At 43.0% G+C, this 17,056-nt stretch overlaps 1 protein-coding gene across 1 annotated transcript in view; it reads left to right on the top strand.

The window, feature by feature from the left end:
* The window catches only part of LOC109892074 (calcium-binding protein 7-like), a 34,413-nt gene extending 19,393 nt beyond the window's left edge, over window positions 1-15,020 (top strand). The window contains exons 2-5 of the mRNA XM_020484494.2: window positions 12,325-12,468; window positions 12,600-12,712; window positions 14,341-14,488; window positions 14,685-15,020. Coding sequence (XP_020340083.1) covers window positions 12,325-12,468; window positions 12,600-12,712; window positions 14,341-14,488; window positions 14,685-14,812 — 533 coding nt within the window. The 3' untranslated portion in view covers window positions 14,813-15,020. The remainder of the gene's footprint in view (window positions 1-12,324; window positions 12,469-12,599; window positions 12,713-14,340; window positions 14,489-14,684) is intronic.
* The last annotated feature ends 2,036 nt before the right edge of the window (window positions 15,021-17,056 follow it).

The raw sequence follows: 17,056 nt of genomic DNA, 5'->3' as shown, positions 1-17,056 counted from the left end.
CTATTTACCAATAGACTATGTACAGCTGCAGCGATCGGTTAGCTGCTCAGATAGCTGATGTTTGAAGTTGGTGAGGGAGATAAAAGTCTCCAACTTCAGCGATTTTTGCAATTCGTTCCAGTCACAGGCAGCAGAGTACTGGAACGAAAGGCGGCCAAATGAGGTGTTGGCTTTAGGGATGATCAGTGAGATACACCTGCTGGAGCGCGTGCTACGGATGGGTGTTGCCATCGTGACCAGTGAGCTGAGATAAGGCGGAGCTTTACCTAGCATAGACTTGTAGATGACCTGGAGCCAGTGGGTCTGGCGACGAATATGTAGCGAGGGCCAGCCGACTAGAGCATACAAGTCGCAGTGGTGGGTGGTATAAGGTGCTTTAGTGACAAAACGGATGGCACTGTGATAGACTGCATCCAGTTTGCTGAGTAGAGTGTTGGAAGCCATTTTGTAGATGACATCGCCGAAGTCGAGGATCGGTAGGATAGTCAGTTTTACTAGGGTAAGCTTGGCGGCTTGAGTGAAGGAGGCTTTGTTGCGGAATAGAAAGCCGACTCTTGATTTGATTTTCGATTGGAGATGTTTGATATGAGTCTGGAAGGAGAGTTTGCAGTCTAGCCAGACACCTAGGTACTTATAGACGTCCACATATTCTAGGTCGGAACCATCCAGGGTGGTGATGCTAGTCGGGCATGCAGGTGCAGGCAGCGACCGGTTGAAAAGCATGCATTTGGTTTTACTAGCGTTTAAGAGCAGTTGGAGGCCACGGAAGGAGTGTTGTATGGCATTGAAGCTTGTTTGGAGGTTAGATAGCACAGTGTCCAAAGACGGGCCGAAGGTATATAGAATGGTGTCGTCTGCGTAGAGGTGGATCAGGGAATCGCCCGCAGCAAGAGCAACATCATTGATATACACAGAGAAAAGAGTCGGCCCGAGAATTGAACCCTGTGGCACCCCCATAGAGACTGCCAGAGGACCGGACAGCATGCCCTCCGATTTGACACACTGAACTCTGTCTGCAAAGTAATTGGTGAACCAGGCAAGGCAGTCATCCGAAAAACCGAGGCTACTGAGTCTGCCGATAAGAATATGGTGATTGACAGAGTCGAAAGCCTTGGCAAGGTCGATGAAGACGGCTGCACAGTACTGTCTTTTATCGATGGCGGTTATGATGTCGTTTAGTACCTTGAGTGTGGCTGAGGTGCACCCATGACCGGCTCGGAAACCAGATTGCACAGCGGAGAAGGTACGGTGGGATTCGAGATGGTCAGTGACCCGTTTGTTGACTTGGCTTTCGAAGACCTTAGATAGGCAGGGCAGGATGGATATAGGTCTGTAACAGTTTGGGTCCAGGGTGTCTCCCCCTTTGAAGAGGGGGATGACTGCGGCAGCTTTCCAATCCTTGGGGATCTCAGACGAGATGAAAGAGAGGTTGAACAGGCTGGTAATAGGGGTTGCGACAATGGTGGCAGATAGTTTCAGAAATAGAGGGTCCAGATTGTCAAGCCCAGCTGATTTGTACGGGTCCAGGTTTTGCAGCTCTTTCAGAACATCTGCTATCTGGATTTGGGTAAAGGAGAACCTGGAGAGGCTTGGGCGAGGAGCTGCGGGGGGGGCGGAGCTGTTGGCCGAGGTTGAAGTAGCCAGGCGGAAGGCATGACCAGCCGTTGAGAAATGCTTATTGAAGTTTTCGATAATCATGGATTTATCAGTGGTGACCGTGTTACCTAGCCTCAGTGCAGTGGGCAGCTGGGAGGAGGTGCTCTTGTTCTCCATGGACTTCACAGTGTCCCAGAACTTTTTGGAGTTGGAGCTACAGGATGCAAACTTCTGCCTGAAGAAGCTGGCCTTAGCTTTCCTGACTGACTGCGTGTATTGGTTCCGGACTTCCCTGAACAGTTGCATATCACGGGGACTATTCGATGCTATTGCAGTCCGCCACAGGATGTTTTTGTGCTGGTCGAGGGCAGTCAGGTCTGGGGTGAACCAAGGGCTGTATCTGTTCTTAGTTCTGCATTTTTTGAACGGAGCATGCTTATCTAAAATGGTGAGGAAGTTACTTTTAAAGAATGACCAGGCATCCTCAACTGACGGGATGAGGTCAATGTCCTTCCAGGATATCCGGGCCAGGTCGATTAGAAAGGCCTTCTCACAGAAGTGTTTTAGGGAGCGTTTGACAGTGATGAGGGGTGGTCGTTTGACTGCGGCTCCGTAGCGGATACAGGCAATGAGGCAGTGATCGCTGAGATCCTGGTTGAAGACAGCGGAGGTGTATTTGGAGGGCCAGTTGGTCAGGATGACGTCTATGAGGGTGCCCTTGTTTACAGAGTTAGGGTTGTACCTGGTGGGTTCCTTGATGATTTGTGTGAGATTGAGGGCATCTAGCTTAGATTGTAGGACTGGCGGGGTGTTAAGCATATCCCAGTTTAGGTCACCTAACAGAACAAACTCTGAAGCTAGATGGGGGGCGATCAATTCACAAATGGTGTCCAGGGCACAGCTGGGAGCTGAGGGGGGTCGGTAGCAGGCGGCAACCGTGAGAGACTTATTTCTGGAGAGAGTAATTTTCAAAATTAGTAGTTCGAACTGTTTGGGTATGGACCTGGAAAGTATGACATTACTTTGCAGGCTATCTCTGCAGTAAACTGCAACTCCTCCCCCTTTGGCAGTTCTATCTTGACGGAAGATGTTATAGTTGGGTATGGAAATCTCTGAATTTTTGGTGGCCTTCCTGAGCCAGGATTCAGACACAGCAAGGACATCAGGGTTAGCAGAGTGTGCTAAAGCAGTGAGTAAGACAAACTTAGGGAGGAGGCTTCTGATGTTGACATGCATGAAACCAAGGCTTTTTCGAACACAGAAGTCAACAAATGAGGGTGCCTGGGGACATGCAGGGCCTGGGTTTACCTCCACATCACCCGCGGAACAGAGAAGGAGTAGTATGAGGGTGCGGCTAAAGGCTATCAAAACTGGTCGCCTAGAGCGTTGGGGACAGAGAATAAGAGGAGCAGGTTTCTGGGCATGGTAGAATATATTCAGGGCATAATGCGCAGACAGGGGTATGGTGGGGTGCGGGTACAGCGGAGGTAAGCCCAGGCACTGGGTGATGATGAGAGAGGTTGTATCTCTGGACATGCTGGTAGTAATGGGTGAGGTCACCGCATGTGTGGGAGGTGGGACAAAGGAGTTATCAGGGGTATGAAGAGTGGAACTAGGGGCTCCATTGTGAACTAAAACAATGATAACTAACCTGAACAACAGTATACAAGGCATATTGACATTTGAGAGAGACATACAGCGAGGCATACAGTAATCACAGGTGTTGAATTGGGAAAGCTAGCTAAAACAGTAGGTGAGACAACAGCTAATCAGCTAGCACAACAACAGCAGGTAAAATGGCGTAGACTAGGCAACGGGGCCAACAGATAAAACAAACAAGCAGAATGGAGTACCGTGATTTATGGACAGTCCAGCGTGCATCAGCTATGTATCCAAGAGATCAGTGTCCAGGGGGCAGCGGTGGATGGGGAAGGGAAGCTGGACTGGCGAGTGTTATCCAGGTAAAAAAAAAAAAAAAAAACTAACAATGACTAAATAGCTTGTAGCTAGTTAGCTGGTTAGCTTCTGGAGGTTCTTGAGTGTGTTCTAAAAATAAATAAAAAATAATAGCGATTCCGTATCACATTGGGTGAGGCAGGTTTCCGGAAGGTATAAACAAATTAAAAGTCAAAAGAGATAGAAAGTAAATATGGGTCCGGTGGGCGTTTGCGACGCGGCGATTCAGGCGGTTAGCAGGCCTGTGCTAACAAGCTAACAGTTTGTAGGCCCGGGCTAGACAAGGTAGCAGTTAGCGGACCGGAGCTGGACAAGCTAGCAGTTAGCAGGCCGAATTAGCAAGCAGGGAGATAGCGAGGGCTAGAGAGTTAGCCTTTGGGGGACGTCGCGATGGGGTGAGTCTGTTTATTCCTCTTCATGCGGTGACATCGATAGACCGGTCGTGGGCCCGGGTATTGTAGCTCAGGAGTATGCTACGGTGGTAGCGCAGGCCGGGCTAGCTTCAAGCTAAGTGGGTGGAGACGCTAGCCAGGGGTAATCATCCGGGGTTGCGGTTTAGCTAGATAGCTAGTTGTGAAGATCCAGCGTATTTGGAAGCTTAGGTTTAGCAAAATGTTTTTAAAGGGATAGCTATGTAAAAAACGAAAAATATGTAAAAAACGAAAAATAAACAAAATATAAACAAAATATACAGGGACACGACACGACAGGACGACTTACTGCTACGCCATCTTGGATCACATCACACAATACTGCACTGTCCAAGTTTCAATATTAAAAACCTTTGTGCTCCTTGATGATACTGCAAAGTGCTATAATAATAACTGTATCATGTACCATTTTCTCACCAAAATTGTTACAGTTGCTATATGACAGAAAAATTATTACCAGAATAATGCAGAAAAAAATACATTGAAAATATTTTTTTAAATATGTGGTCAGGAGGTGTAACTATATTCATAATCAGGGAACTAAAGGGGATTACAGCGAATGGCACTTTTTGCTATTCTTCCCAATCAATATTCCCTACGAACAAGAGTCAACACCTCAAAATAATCAGACTGAAACAGTTCATTCAAGTGCACCTCAACAGCTATGGCATAGTCAGGAAAGCATTTTAGGACTGCCAGTTCTCGCCCTTGAACAAGTCTGCCGAGCAAGATAAGACCACAGAGCACTGATTTCCTTAGAGTGAGATCCCATTTCTCAGTCTCCACCTCTCTTCCTGTTTCTCAACTCACAACTGACGGAGCTCACAAACGTTCTTTATAGATCACAGAATGTCAGAGAATCCCCAGACACAAGACATTGTTGTATGACTCAGATCACTTTCCATTTTGTATGCAAAGCTGTCTTCATACATGGTTACAAATGGGAAGATAAGCACCTCATATAGAGATGAGGTCTCTGACTACTGTAAATCTGAAAATGAATTAGCTATTACATTTGATACAATGCTAACATTTGACAGAGACCCATAACCCTCTGTATGGCAGCAATGCTCCCCATCAGCTGATTTACACATAATACCTAACACACAGTTGAACACACACTGGACTCTAATTGGGCTATAATAGAGTTCATATATAGGGTGTGTTCGTTAATTCCATCTGGCTATCTAATCCGATTTCAGAGCACTCTCTTCTGAGTGTGCCAGAACTCAGAATAACTGATGAATTTAGGAACGCTCAACATCCATCGAAAATGACCGGTGTCAGTAAACATCTGCAAAAAAAGTGTAGTTAAATTGTTGCCAGCAGCACATTGACGTGTTCTCTCATTTTATGTCTAGAAGTAGGTAGCAAGCTAGCTAACTTTAGCCAGTTAGTCTGGGTGCTTGACTGCCATCAGAATGATATTTCATTGAGAAAGCGTTGCTATAAACAAAGTGGCATGGCATTGTTTGAAGATTGTTTGAAAAAATTAGAACACAGTAGTATACAGTGCTGTTCTCAACAAATACTGTTACCCTACTGTATGTAGGTGGGTCAATTCCTAGAATGGGGAATCCAATGCCAAATGTGGATATATGGTAAGCAGTGGTGTCCTCGTGGACCAGCTGGACCAGCTGTTTAAATTAGTACCAGGAAGGCTTTTCCCACAGCGTTGAATCTGCAGGGTCCCAGAATAGTGTGAACTATAAGAGGGTTTCCATCACCTTACCTCTTACTATGTAGAGTCCACCTCTGGTATATAGCGATATCTTAATTTGATCAGTCTTTTGTTGCTGAGAATTTTCCTGCACTGCAGGAAATGCAGATGGGCTTTGTGATTTACATAGATTCACTGAAAACCCACTCTAAAGCACGGTTATATTAACAGTATTACACTTTTCATTTAGCCTACTTTTGACCTGCTGATAGCCTAACCACCCATCAAGCAACATTATGGACTAAACATTCAAATCCTGTTGCTGCACGACTATTTTGCTGTGACAATATAGGTCAAATTAAGTTCCTAAATCTGTAGCAGACAGCTTGTACTGCAATTGCCTTGGCACATCAGAAGAATCAGAGTTTCCTGTTGAGTCTGTAAAGCTGAATAGATAACCCGGGATTAGTTATTTGTTCAAGCTGAATTATTGAAAATGTCATAACAAAGATCAAGTCATGACTGGAGATTGTGATAATTTCTTGGAGAGCTCCAGGCTCACAGTAAGCTATCTGAAGACGAGGGATCTCTGGAAACCCTCTCTCTCTCTCTCTCTCTCTCAGCCGCAGTCTCACTGAATGCAGAACCAATGTCACAGTGCCAATTCAACTATATATTAAGCCTTTTGAAAGAGAGAGAATTCTCATGAAATGGATGAGCATGTCGCTTAAAATTGAATATCTGACACCAGCTTCAGCAAATACAATTGTCAGTCAGTTGGAACCACACAGTCTTGTGATTTTTCATTTTTGTTTGATTGTTGTCAGTCATTTGTTGGGAAAACATTGGGACAATGCAGAATAGAGCTATATCACCCATACAAGACCTACCTGCAGAGTGAGACAGACAAGCAGAAAAAACTGTCCTCCTCAGAGAGGGAAACTATGGTCCTGAGGCACTGGGGAGGAATAGGGCTCAGGCTCATAGGTGACCTTTTGTTCAGGGGGAACGGAGCAGACAGACCCCTGTAGAGGTCCCCTTTCAGGGCTGGGATCACTACACCAGAGATGGTTTCTTTCTGCTCTACAGAGCAGATTGACTGAGGAGATTTTAATACACCTCTAGATTGGAATCTTTTAAAGTGACTACCAGGTGGAAATGAAGGAATTTACTTATATCTTCAATAATGGAACGTTGTTCAGTGTGTGTTCAGAGTCCTGCCGCTGCTCAGGAATGTCAGCAATTCAGATGTGTATTGTGAGCATAAATAATGGTAGTCGACGTGAGAATTCAACTCCAGTCAAATATCTACAGTTTAGCAATTACTTTGAAGAAAATGGACATGCGCACGCAGGCGACGAGCTAGGCTTTGTAGTATTCCATTCTCAAAGAAACAGATCATGAATTTAACTCATTTGTTAACTAACTGGATTTTTACTAACTGTGGGAAACTAAGGTTTTGACTGACTTTGAAGAAGTTCTGAACATGTAAAATAAATGATATGCCAAGGGAGCTACGGTTTTAAAGTATACCTCTTCTTCGAATAGGAGCAATTTGGTGGCCATAACGTTGACATTAAATGAAGGACTAAGACTTAAAACTACGACCTTCAAGAATCTATGACCTTCAAACTCTCTCACTCATATTAAGGATATCTGTTAGAGAGCCAAGATATACTTGGAGCTGAATCGTAATATTCAGCATTGACAATTAACATATCATAACATCTATATAAAATATGGCTGTGTTGAAAGAGAAAACAAATAGATGAAGTGAATAATCGCTGCCCCAATAACACTCAGTCACTGGTGGCTGTATCTACAGCCACAACACTCCAAGGGGCATTGCATTTATAGTTTATTAGGTACACCACCTCGTTCACAAAAATGGTTCGCTCCCACAGACAGTGAGTCACGTGGCCTTGGCTTGCTATATAAATCAGGCAGACAGGCATGGAAGCATTCAGTTACTGTTCGATTGAACGTTAGAATGTGCAAAACAAGGGGCCTAAGTGACTTTGAGTGTGGTATGATCGTTGGTAACAGGCAAGCTGGTTCCAGTATCACAGAAACGGCCGGCCTCCTGGGCTTTTCACGCATGTCAGTGTCTAGGGTTTACTGAGAATAACAAACAAATAACATCAAGTCAGCAGCAGTCCTGTGGGTAAAAACAGCTCATTGATGAGAGACTTCAATGGAGAATGGCAAGATTCGTGCAAGCTAACAGGTATGCCACAAACAGGCAAGTAATGGGCGAGGTTCAACAGTGGTGTACAGAACAGCATCTTGGAACGCATAACTCGTTGGTCTTAGTCACGGATTGGCTATTACAGCAGAAGACCACACAGGGTTCCACTCCTATCAGCTAAAGACAAGAAGAAGCGGCACCAGTGGGCACGCGATCCCCAACACTGGACAATTGAGGAGTGGAAAACATTGCCTGGTCCAACGAATCTCAGTTCCTGTTGTGTCATGCTGATGGCAGAGTCAGGATTTGGCATAAGCCTATGTCCCCTTCCTGGCTGGTGTACAGGCTGATACCAACTGAGCAACGTTTGAACACCACTGCGTATCTGTAGCTGTTCTGGAGGCAAAGAGGGGTCTGACCTTTATTTAACTAAGCAAATCAGTTAAGAACAAAATCTTATTTACAATTACAGCCTACCCTGGCCAAACCCTAACCCGGACAACACTGGGCCAATTGTACGCTGCCCTATGGGACTCCCAATCTAGTTCCAGGTTGTGATACTGTCTGGAATTGAACCAGGGTCCGTAGTGACACCTCTAGCACTGAGATGCAGTGCATTAGACTGCTGTGCCACTCATGAGCCCCAAGTGGAGGGGTGTACTAGACGTGTGTACATAATAAACTGGCCAATGAGTGTATATCAACAGTAAAAGTTGGCAGTGTATGAGCTGAAAGACAATTGTTCAATCACACCCATTGATCAGGTGGAAGTAAGACGTGTTACTATTATAATAATATCATAAGCCGTCAAGTAGACTGTTTTCTCTAAAGTAACTTACAGTGATACATTTTACATGGGTGATACCAGGAATAAAACCCACAACCCCGGCATTGCAAGCACCATGCTCTACCTACTGAGCTACAGAGGACCATTGTTGTCACGGCCGTCCTCCTCTTCATCTGAAGAGGAGAGGCGAGAAGGATCAGACCAAAATGCGGCGTCGTAAGTGTCCATGGTAAATCTTTAATACCGAAAGTACTGACACTGTATACAAAACAATAAACAAATGACGACCGTGAAGCTACAACATAGAAAATCACCCACAAACAAACAGTGCAACCCAGGCTACCTAAGTATGATTCTCAATCAGAGACAACTAATGACACCTGCCTCTGATTGAGAACCATACTAGGCCGAAACATAGAAAACCCCAAATCATAGAAAATCAAACATAGACTGCCCACCCAACTCACGCCCTGACCATACTAACTAAATACAAAACACAGGAAATAAAGGTCAGAACGTGACAATTGTGAGGCATTGAGAGGGGCAGAAAGATGTCTGATGGCCAGGTCAATGTGACCTCATCTCTCTGTCAGAGCTGATGGGATGTCAATCTGACACAGCTGAGAATTGAAATCGGAAGGGAGAGGGAGGAGGAGGAGGATCTCTCTTTCACCGAAACAATAAAATAAAAAGGCGATGCCCTGACAGCAGATCAAACAACCAGAGCCACGCTGGAGGGAGATGAAGTATAAAGTAACAAACATCAGCCTAGCTGTCCCCTTCCCAGAGAACACACTTAACAATGGCCGAAGGACTGTCAGAGGACTGTCAAGACAGCTGAAGAAGATGTAAGAGTTATTGATCCACACATCATATTGTTAGAACTGAGTATCTCTATGTGTATATATTATGGATCCCCATTCATTCCTGCCAAAGCAGCAGCTACTCTTCCTGTGGTCCAGCAAAGTTAAGGCAGTAAATACATTTTTTTTTCAATTACAATACATCCACAGATTTCACACTTTGTGCCCTCAGGCCCCTACTCCACCACTACCACATATCTACAGTACTAAATCCCTGTGTATGTATAGTGCGTATGTTATTGTGTCTATGTGTGTGTGTGCGTGCGTGTGTGTGTGTGTTTACAGTCCCCGCTGTTCCATAAGGTGTTTTTTTTTTAAATCAAATTTTACTGCTTGCGTCAGTTACTTGATGTGGAATAGAGTTCCATGTAGTCATGGCTCTATGCCTTCCATAGTCTGTTCTGGACTTGGGGACTGTGAAGAGACCTCTTGTGACATGTCTTGTAGGCTATGCATGGGTGTCTGAGCTGTGTGCCAGTAGTTTAGACAGACAGCTCGGTGCATTCAACAGTCAATACCTCTCATAAATACAAGTAGTGATGAAGTCAATCTCTCCTCCACTTTCAGCCAGGAGAGATTGACATGCATATTATTAATGTTAGCTCTCTGTGTACATCCAAGGACCAGCCATGCTGCCCTGTTCTGAGCCAATTGCAATTTTCCTTAGTCCTTTTTTGTGGCACCTGACCACATGACTGAACAGTAGTCCAGGTGCGACAAAACTAGGGCCTGTAGGACCTGCCTTGTTGATAATGTTGTTAAGAAGGCAGAGCATCACTTTATTATAGACAGACTTCTCCCCGTCTAAGCTACTACTGCATCAATATGTTTTGACCATGACAGTTTACAATCTAGAGTTACTCCAAGCAGTTTAGTAATCTCAATTTGCTCAATTTCCACATTATTTATTTCAAGGTTTAGTTGATGTTTATGGTTTAGTGGGTGTTTTGTTCCAAATATAATGCTTTTAGTTTTAGAAATATCATTGGATGTGGTGAAAATCTAATTATTATCAGAAACAGTTTATTACATTGAGGCCCTGGTATTTGTATCAACCTTTCTAATACTGCCAAGATTAGAGACATCCGTGAAACTACTTGGTACGGAAAGAGATAACCTTATTAATCTCCATTATACACAGGATGTGAAGGCTGAACAACTTTCTCATTCATTCAATCATTAATCACGATTTCCTTTGATGTGCTTTCTGGGAAACATAGCAGTTATAACAGCACTCACTGTAATTGTATTGTGTGATTTGTCTTGATCCTGCTGTTGTGTCCCAGAGCAGCAGGGTCAGTCTTACCCTGGCCACAGATTAGACACAGGGACACATCTATTTCAGCATTCAGTACACCAAAGATGTTCCGATATGCCTTTTATCAATTGCATTTAACAGAAGGTTAACACATGCACACAAGTGCTCAAATTATTCATCACAAAAAAGTCATTTGAGTGTAGGCTAATTGGTTTGCATGCTATTTCTATTGCAATTCTCCTGTCAAAAAATGAAGTTGTGTTTTTTTTTACAGATAATTACTTCACTAGCATATTGTAATTCAGATCCCATACATATAACAATACAATATGTATTGGATACTTTGTATGTGATGTGAGTACAAACAAGCCATAGTGAAATCTGCAAATCCTTTGGACTTTGCCTCAACTCACTAAATATAAATAGCCGTTCAATTGTTATACTGTTTAAGTAACAGCCTCCTTGGATTATACATTCAGCAGGGGAATATAAAAACCAGTTCCTCGAAACACATTATCCACTTCATTTGTCATTTTCAAACCCCTTGAGTCTTGTTACAATTGGGTAAGTGCAATATTTAAAGCCTATTTGTCACTGGAAGGACTATTCACCACCAAATGTGGATTTAAAGTGGCATTTGCATGGATTATGCGCAGGTTGAGTTTAGCGTTTGAAATTAATTTAAGGTGAAAGGAAAGCGGTATACCTCATCTGAGCACAGTATTGTTGAAGTTTGACGTGCTGGAATCTTATGACTGACTGTATGCACAATATGCTCAGTTTGTACTAGCTGATTCTGATCTGTTCTTTTACCCAGCCTGGAAAGATGGCTCAAAACCTCAGTGGTGATATACTGTATCTAAGTAAACTCCAGGTCAAGGATATTACAAGCCTTATCCAAACAAACATATAAAGCCCCTTACCATATTGATGAGCATTTTGTTTATTTGCAACCCTCCAGATCTGGTATGGAAACTATTCCTTAACCCCTAGCTACTGCTATTAGGCTTGTAGCCGCTCCTCTTGTGCTACAGTATTCTGTTTGAAGTGAATGAGATACAGTTGGCATCACAGATGTAAAATGTCAGTCCCTCTGCTGTTTGATGCAAACAAACACTCAGCCAACTAGCCGTAATAAGATATGAACATAATACCACATATTTCTCATTCAGCATTATTTACGTGAACATAACGCCACATAACTCTGAGTCTGAGCATTATTAACACATCAAATCAAACTGTATTTGTCACATGTGCCGAATACAACAAGTGTAGACCGTGAAATGCTTACTTTCAAGCCCTTAACCAACAGTGCAGTTCAAGAAGAGTTAAGTAAATATTTACCAAATAAACTAAAGTAAAAAATAACACAATATAATAACAATAACGAGGCTATGGGGGGTATAGGTAGAGGTCATTTGTACTTGTAGGTAGGGGTGAAGTGACTATGCAGTTCTCTATGAGTGGTTTGAGAGGTCAGGACAGCTCTGTTGTGTGGCGGGGAAATGTGAACTACAAATGATCAGTGCATTAGAAATAGAATATCAGACTAGCCTCAACCCTTCTACCCTCCATTTCCCCACAGAGATCCGCGAGGCCTTCAAGGTGTTTGACAGAGATGGAAACGGCTACATCTCAAAGCAGGAGTTGGGGGTGGCCATGCGGTCGCTGGGATACATGCCTAATGAGGTGGAGCTGGAGATTATTATCCAAAGGCTGGACATTGATGGTGAGTTACAAACATACGCAATTTTAAATGAGGTAATAATAATTCAAGATAAACCATTGGCCCCATTACATGTGTAAAAGTGTCTGGCTGACTAAACTATTTACTAAATATCCCCTCTCCTGTCCCTGCAGGTGATGGCCAGGTTGACTTTGACGAATTTGTTGCACTGCTTGGACCAAAACTTATTGCTGCTGGGATGCCTGATAAGTTCCATGGGGCAAACTTTGACTCTGTATTTTGGAAGGTAAAGTATCACTAGTATCACTATCAAAAGCCTCATCTGTGCAGTCTCATTCTCTTCTTTCTCTTTCAGAGTTAATTATGGCTTAATATTTCCTCATCAGAGTGAGATGATTTTCCTGAGGGCTTTTAAAGCTTTTGTGATTATAAACCACAGTCAGTCTAATTAGAATTACCATAAAAACATGATAGGAGCTAAATGAGTCATTAAAGAGAGGCCAATTCCACTGTGGTTATGAAATCACGTATTTTATTCCTAATTGCCATTGCAATCGTTCCCCTGAGATTCAAATTTCTATTCAATTTTTCCATGAGAGAGAGAGTAGTCCAGAGCAATGTTCAGACAATTAATACAAACACTTCCTTAGTTGCTTTATTGTTTAAATTCTTCATCACTCCGGGATGACTGGATCATGACATTGGATGTCATAATAGTCAGGGGGCTGTTCATGATTTTAAACTTCATAACAGTAATTCCCATCAGAAGAGGCTGGTAGGATGAGCTACAGGAAGATAGGCTCATTGTAATGGCTGGAATGGAATAAAAAGGAACAGAATCAAACATGTGGTTTCCATGTGTTTGATGTATTTGATACAGATCCATTAATTCCATTCCAGACATTACAATGAGCCTGTCCTCCTATAGCTCATCCCACCAGCCTCCTCTGATTTACATCCATGTGTCTGTGTAGAGATACAAACCCTTGCACCTCTTATAATTGTCTAACATAGAAATGCTCCCCTGTGTAACCTTGCTCAAACATTCATATGCAGACAGACACCTGTAGTTGTGGTCAGTCACCAAGTTTCCATCTAACCTTTTTATGCGAGTAAAGTACATGTCGGAAAAAATGTCACGACAGGCCTAATGGAAACAGAACATTTGTCAGGAAATGTTCAAATGTTGTCAAAAAAAATACAATAGACAATACAATTTATTTACAAATATTTACAAATACAATTTGTGTCTGTAAAGTTGATTATGCGAGAAATGTCGGTGGAAACGCTTATATGCACAAATATTGATACCATCATATCGAGGTAAATTTGGAGTCACATGATGAAATGTTGTGTGGTCCTCCCAGTATGACTCGTCGGGGAGCATGCAGTTTATTAGGCTACAGATGAACTTCACAGGGTGGTGAAAGTGTAAGTGGATAAGCTTAATGCTCCTTTCCAATAAATATTGAGGGTCTTATTCTGGTGACATGATGATCGTTGCTTTACTGCTGTTTGACAAATAAAAAATATTGTCGCTCTTATCCATAATAATCTCATCATGTAGACTAGCCTACCCACACTGTATCTGTTGATAGATAGAGCACATGTACCAAGACCAGAGTAGGCATGTGCTATTTAACACAACAGTTTTTGTGATAAAACTATTGGTGGTGTGGAAAAATTTGACACGATATATCAACGTTTTTATTCGGTACATGAAAACGTGACTTTTTTGGTGTGCATTACCTCGTCACACACTGATTGTTATCTGCAACAAGTTCCTTTGGTGGAAACACACCACTGGTGGAACATTTGCATATTTTTTATGTGTATTTTTGGAAATTCGCATGAAAATCTGTCGCCTGTTGGATGGAAACCTAGAAGGTGTTTGTGTCTGGTACTATCCCCCAGTGTGACATGTCGAAGCTAACGGTAGATGAACTGAAGAGGCTCCTGTATGACACGTTCTGTGACCATCTCACCATGAAAGACATCGAGAACATCATCATGACCGAAGAGAGCCACCTGGACAACCAAGTGTGCCAAGTGGACATTGACAGTAAGAGCTTCAGCCAGCACAATCATGTTTAACACATTGCTGATAAATACAGCTATGCAATATTTCTGATGAGCAAAATTCATGCTACCGTCTTAAGAAGGCTTGTAATCGATGAAGTACAATGTATTGTGAACTGTTTTCCTGATAGATTTCTCTCTCTGTCATTGTCTCTCTATTTTTCTCTCTCTCTTCACAGCGAGCCCGACACAACAGGTGAAGCACACTTGTGTGCGGAAGAGTCTGATTTGTGCTTTTGCCTTTGCATTTATCATCAGTGTAATGCTTATTGCAGCTAACCAGATGCTCCGTAGAGGTATGAAGTAGAAAGTCCTTCACTACCAGAGGGGAAAATAGTTTTCTTCATTGTCCTTTCACACTCAATCCAGTGACTAAGCAGAGACAAATTAAACTGGAAAAAAAGAACCAAAATGACATGGATTTTCTTTGATTTAGAGACATACACTGAGTGTACAAAACATTAAGAACACCTTCAATATATTAAGTTGCACCCCCAGAACAGCCTCAATTCATTGGGGCATGGACTCTACAAGGTGTCAAAAGCGTTCCACAGGGATGCTGGCCTATGTGGACTCCAATGCTTCTCACAGTTGTGTCAAGTTGGGTGGATGTCCTTTGGGTGGTGGACCATTCTTGATACACACTGGAAACTGTTGATTGTGAAAAACCCAGTAGCGTTGCAGTTCTTGACACAAACCGGTGCACCTGACCCCAACTACCATACCCAGTTCAAAGGCACTTCAACATTTTGTCTTTCCCATTCACCCTCTGAATGGCACACACACAATCCTTGTCTCAATTGTCTCAAGGCTAAAAGATCCTTCTTTAACCTATCTCCCCCACTTCATCTACACTGATTGAAGTGACATCAATAAGGGATTATAGTTTTCACCTGGGATTCATCTGGTCAGAAAGTCATGGAAAGAGCAGGTGTCCTTAATGTTTTGTACATTCAATTACCATTCTGTCCTGAGATCCATTTAGAGCCAGAGCATAGACCGAACCCTGTTACTAAAACCGTCAACTTGAGGAATGGGCATTCAGTGATGTAAAGTAACTAGTTTTAAGTTTCAAAATGTATTGGTCGTATGTACAGGATACACATGCTATACACCGTCCAACCAAATGCTAACTTGCAAGTTCCTTCTCGACAATAAAACAACAATAAGAAATAATAAAAGATAAGAATACAGGCACCGTTTCAAGTAGATGTCCTGGATGGGTGGGAACACGGTCCCAGTGATGTACTGGGCCGTCTTCACCACGGGACTTGTGGTCGTGGATGGAGCAATTGCCGTACCAGGCCGTGATGCAACCAGTCAGGGCACTCTCAATGGTGCAGCAGAAGTATTTGGAGAGGACCCGGGGTGGCATGCCAAATTTCTTCAGCCCCCTTAGGAAGTAGAGGCGATGTTGTGGTGGTGTAGCGGTCCATGTCAAGTCCTCGATGATGTGGATGCCGAGGAACTTAAACTGCTGACTCTCTCTATTGCAGTCCCGCTGGATGATGTGGAACTATACTGAACAAAAATATAAAAGCAACATGCAACAATTTTAATGATTTTACCTAGTTACAGTTCATATAAAGAAATCAGTGAATTGAAATAAACTCATTAGGCCCTAATATATGGATTTCACCTGACTGGGCAAGAGGTGTAGCCATGGGTGGGCCTGGGAGGGCATAGGGAGCTCCCCACCCACTGGGGAGCTAGGCCCAGCCAATCAGAATGAGTTTTTCCTCACAAAAATGCTTTATTACAGACAGAAATACTCTTCAGTTTCATTGGCTGTCCGGGCAGCTGGTCGCCGACGATCCTGCAGAAGCCAGATGTGGAGGTCCTAGGCTGGCGTGGTTACATGTGGTCTGCGGTTGTGAGGTCGGTTGGACGTACTGCCATGCTCTCTAAAATGATGTTGGAGGCAGCTTATGGTAGAGATTCCTGCAATCAACATGCCAATTGCAAGCTCCCTCAAAACATGAGACATCTATGGTATTGTGTGACAAAACTGCACATTTTAGAGTGGCCTTGTATTGTCCCCAGCACAAGGTGCACCTGTGTAATGTTCATATTGTTTAATCAACTTCTTGATATGCCACACCGGTCAGGTGGATGGATTATCTTGGCAAATGAGAAATGCTCACTAACTGGGATATTAACAAATGTGTACACAAAAGTTGATTGACCAACAATTTAAATGTTGCGTTTACATTTTTGTTCAGTATAAGTACAAATAATTTGAAGTACTACTTAAGTATTTTTGGGGGGTGTCTGTAGTTTACTTTACTATTTACATTTTTACATTCTGCCATTGCATAGCATGTAGCCAATGGCAGTCGCTAAAGAAAATGGGATAAGAAGCGAATGAGATTGGAAATGCGGAAATATGATTTTGGTGAACTTCTTAAACACATAAAATATGAATTATCATTATCAAACCTAAGATGGGATCTGCCAATCCGAAGCTATTGAACCACTGTTCCAACTGCTGGCTCACCCCAGTTCTCCTTCTAAACACACAGCACGTGTAAATTACATGTAAATAATACCA

This window comes from Oncorhynchus kisutch, linkage group LG6 (assembly GCF_002021735.2).
Source record: "Oncorhynchus kisutch isolate 150728-3 linkage group LG6, Okis_V2, whole genome shotgun sequence".
Classification (NCBI taxonomy): Eukaryota; Metazoa; Chordata; class Actinopteri; order Salmoniformes; family Salmonidae; genus Oncorhynchus; species Oncorhynchus kisutch.
The sequence above is the reverse complement of the archived record's forward strand: the minus strand, read 5'-3'. Positions and strand labels throughout refer to the sequence as shown.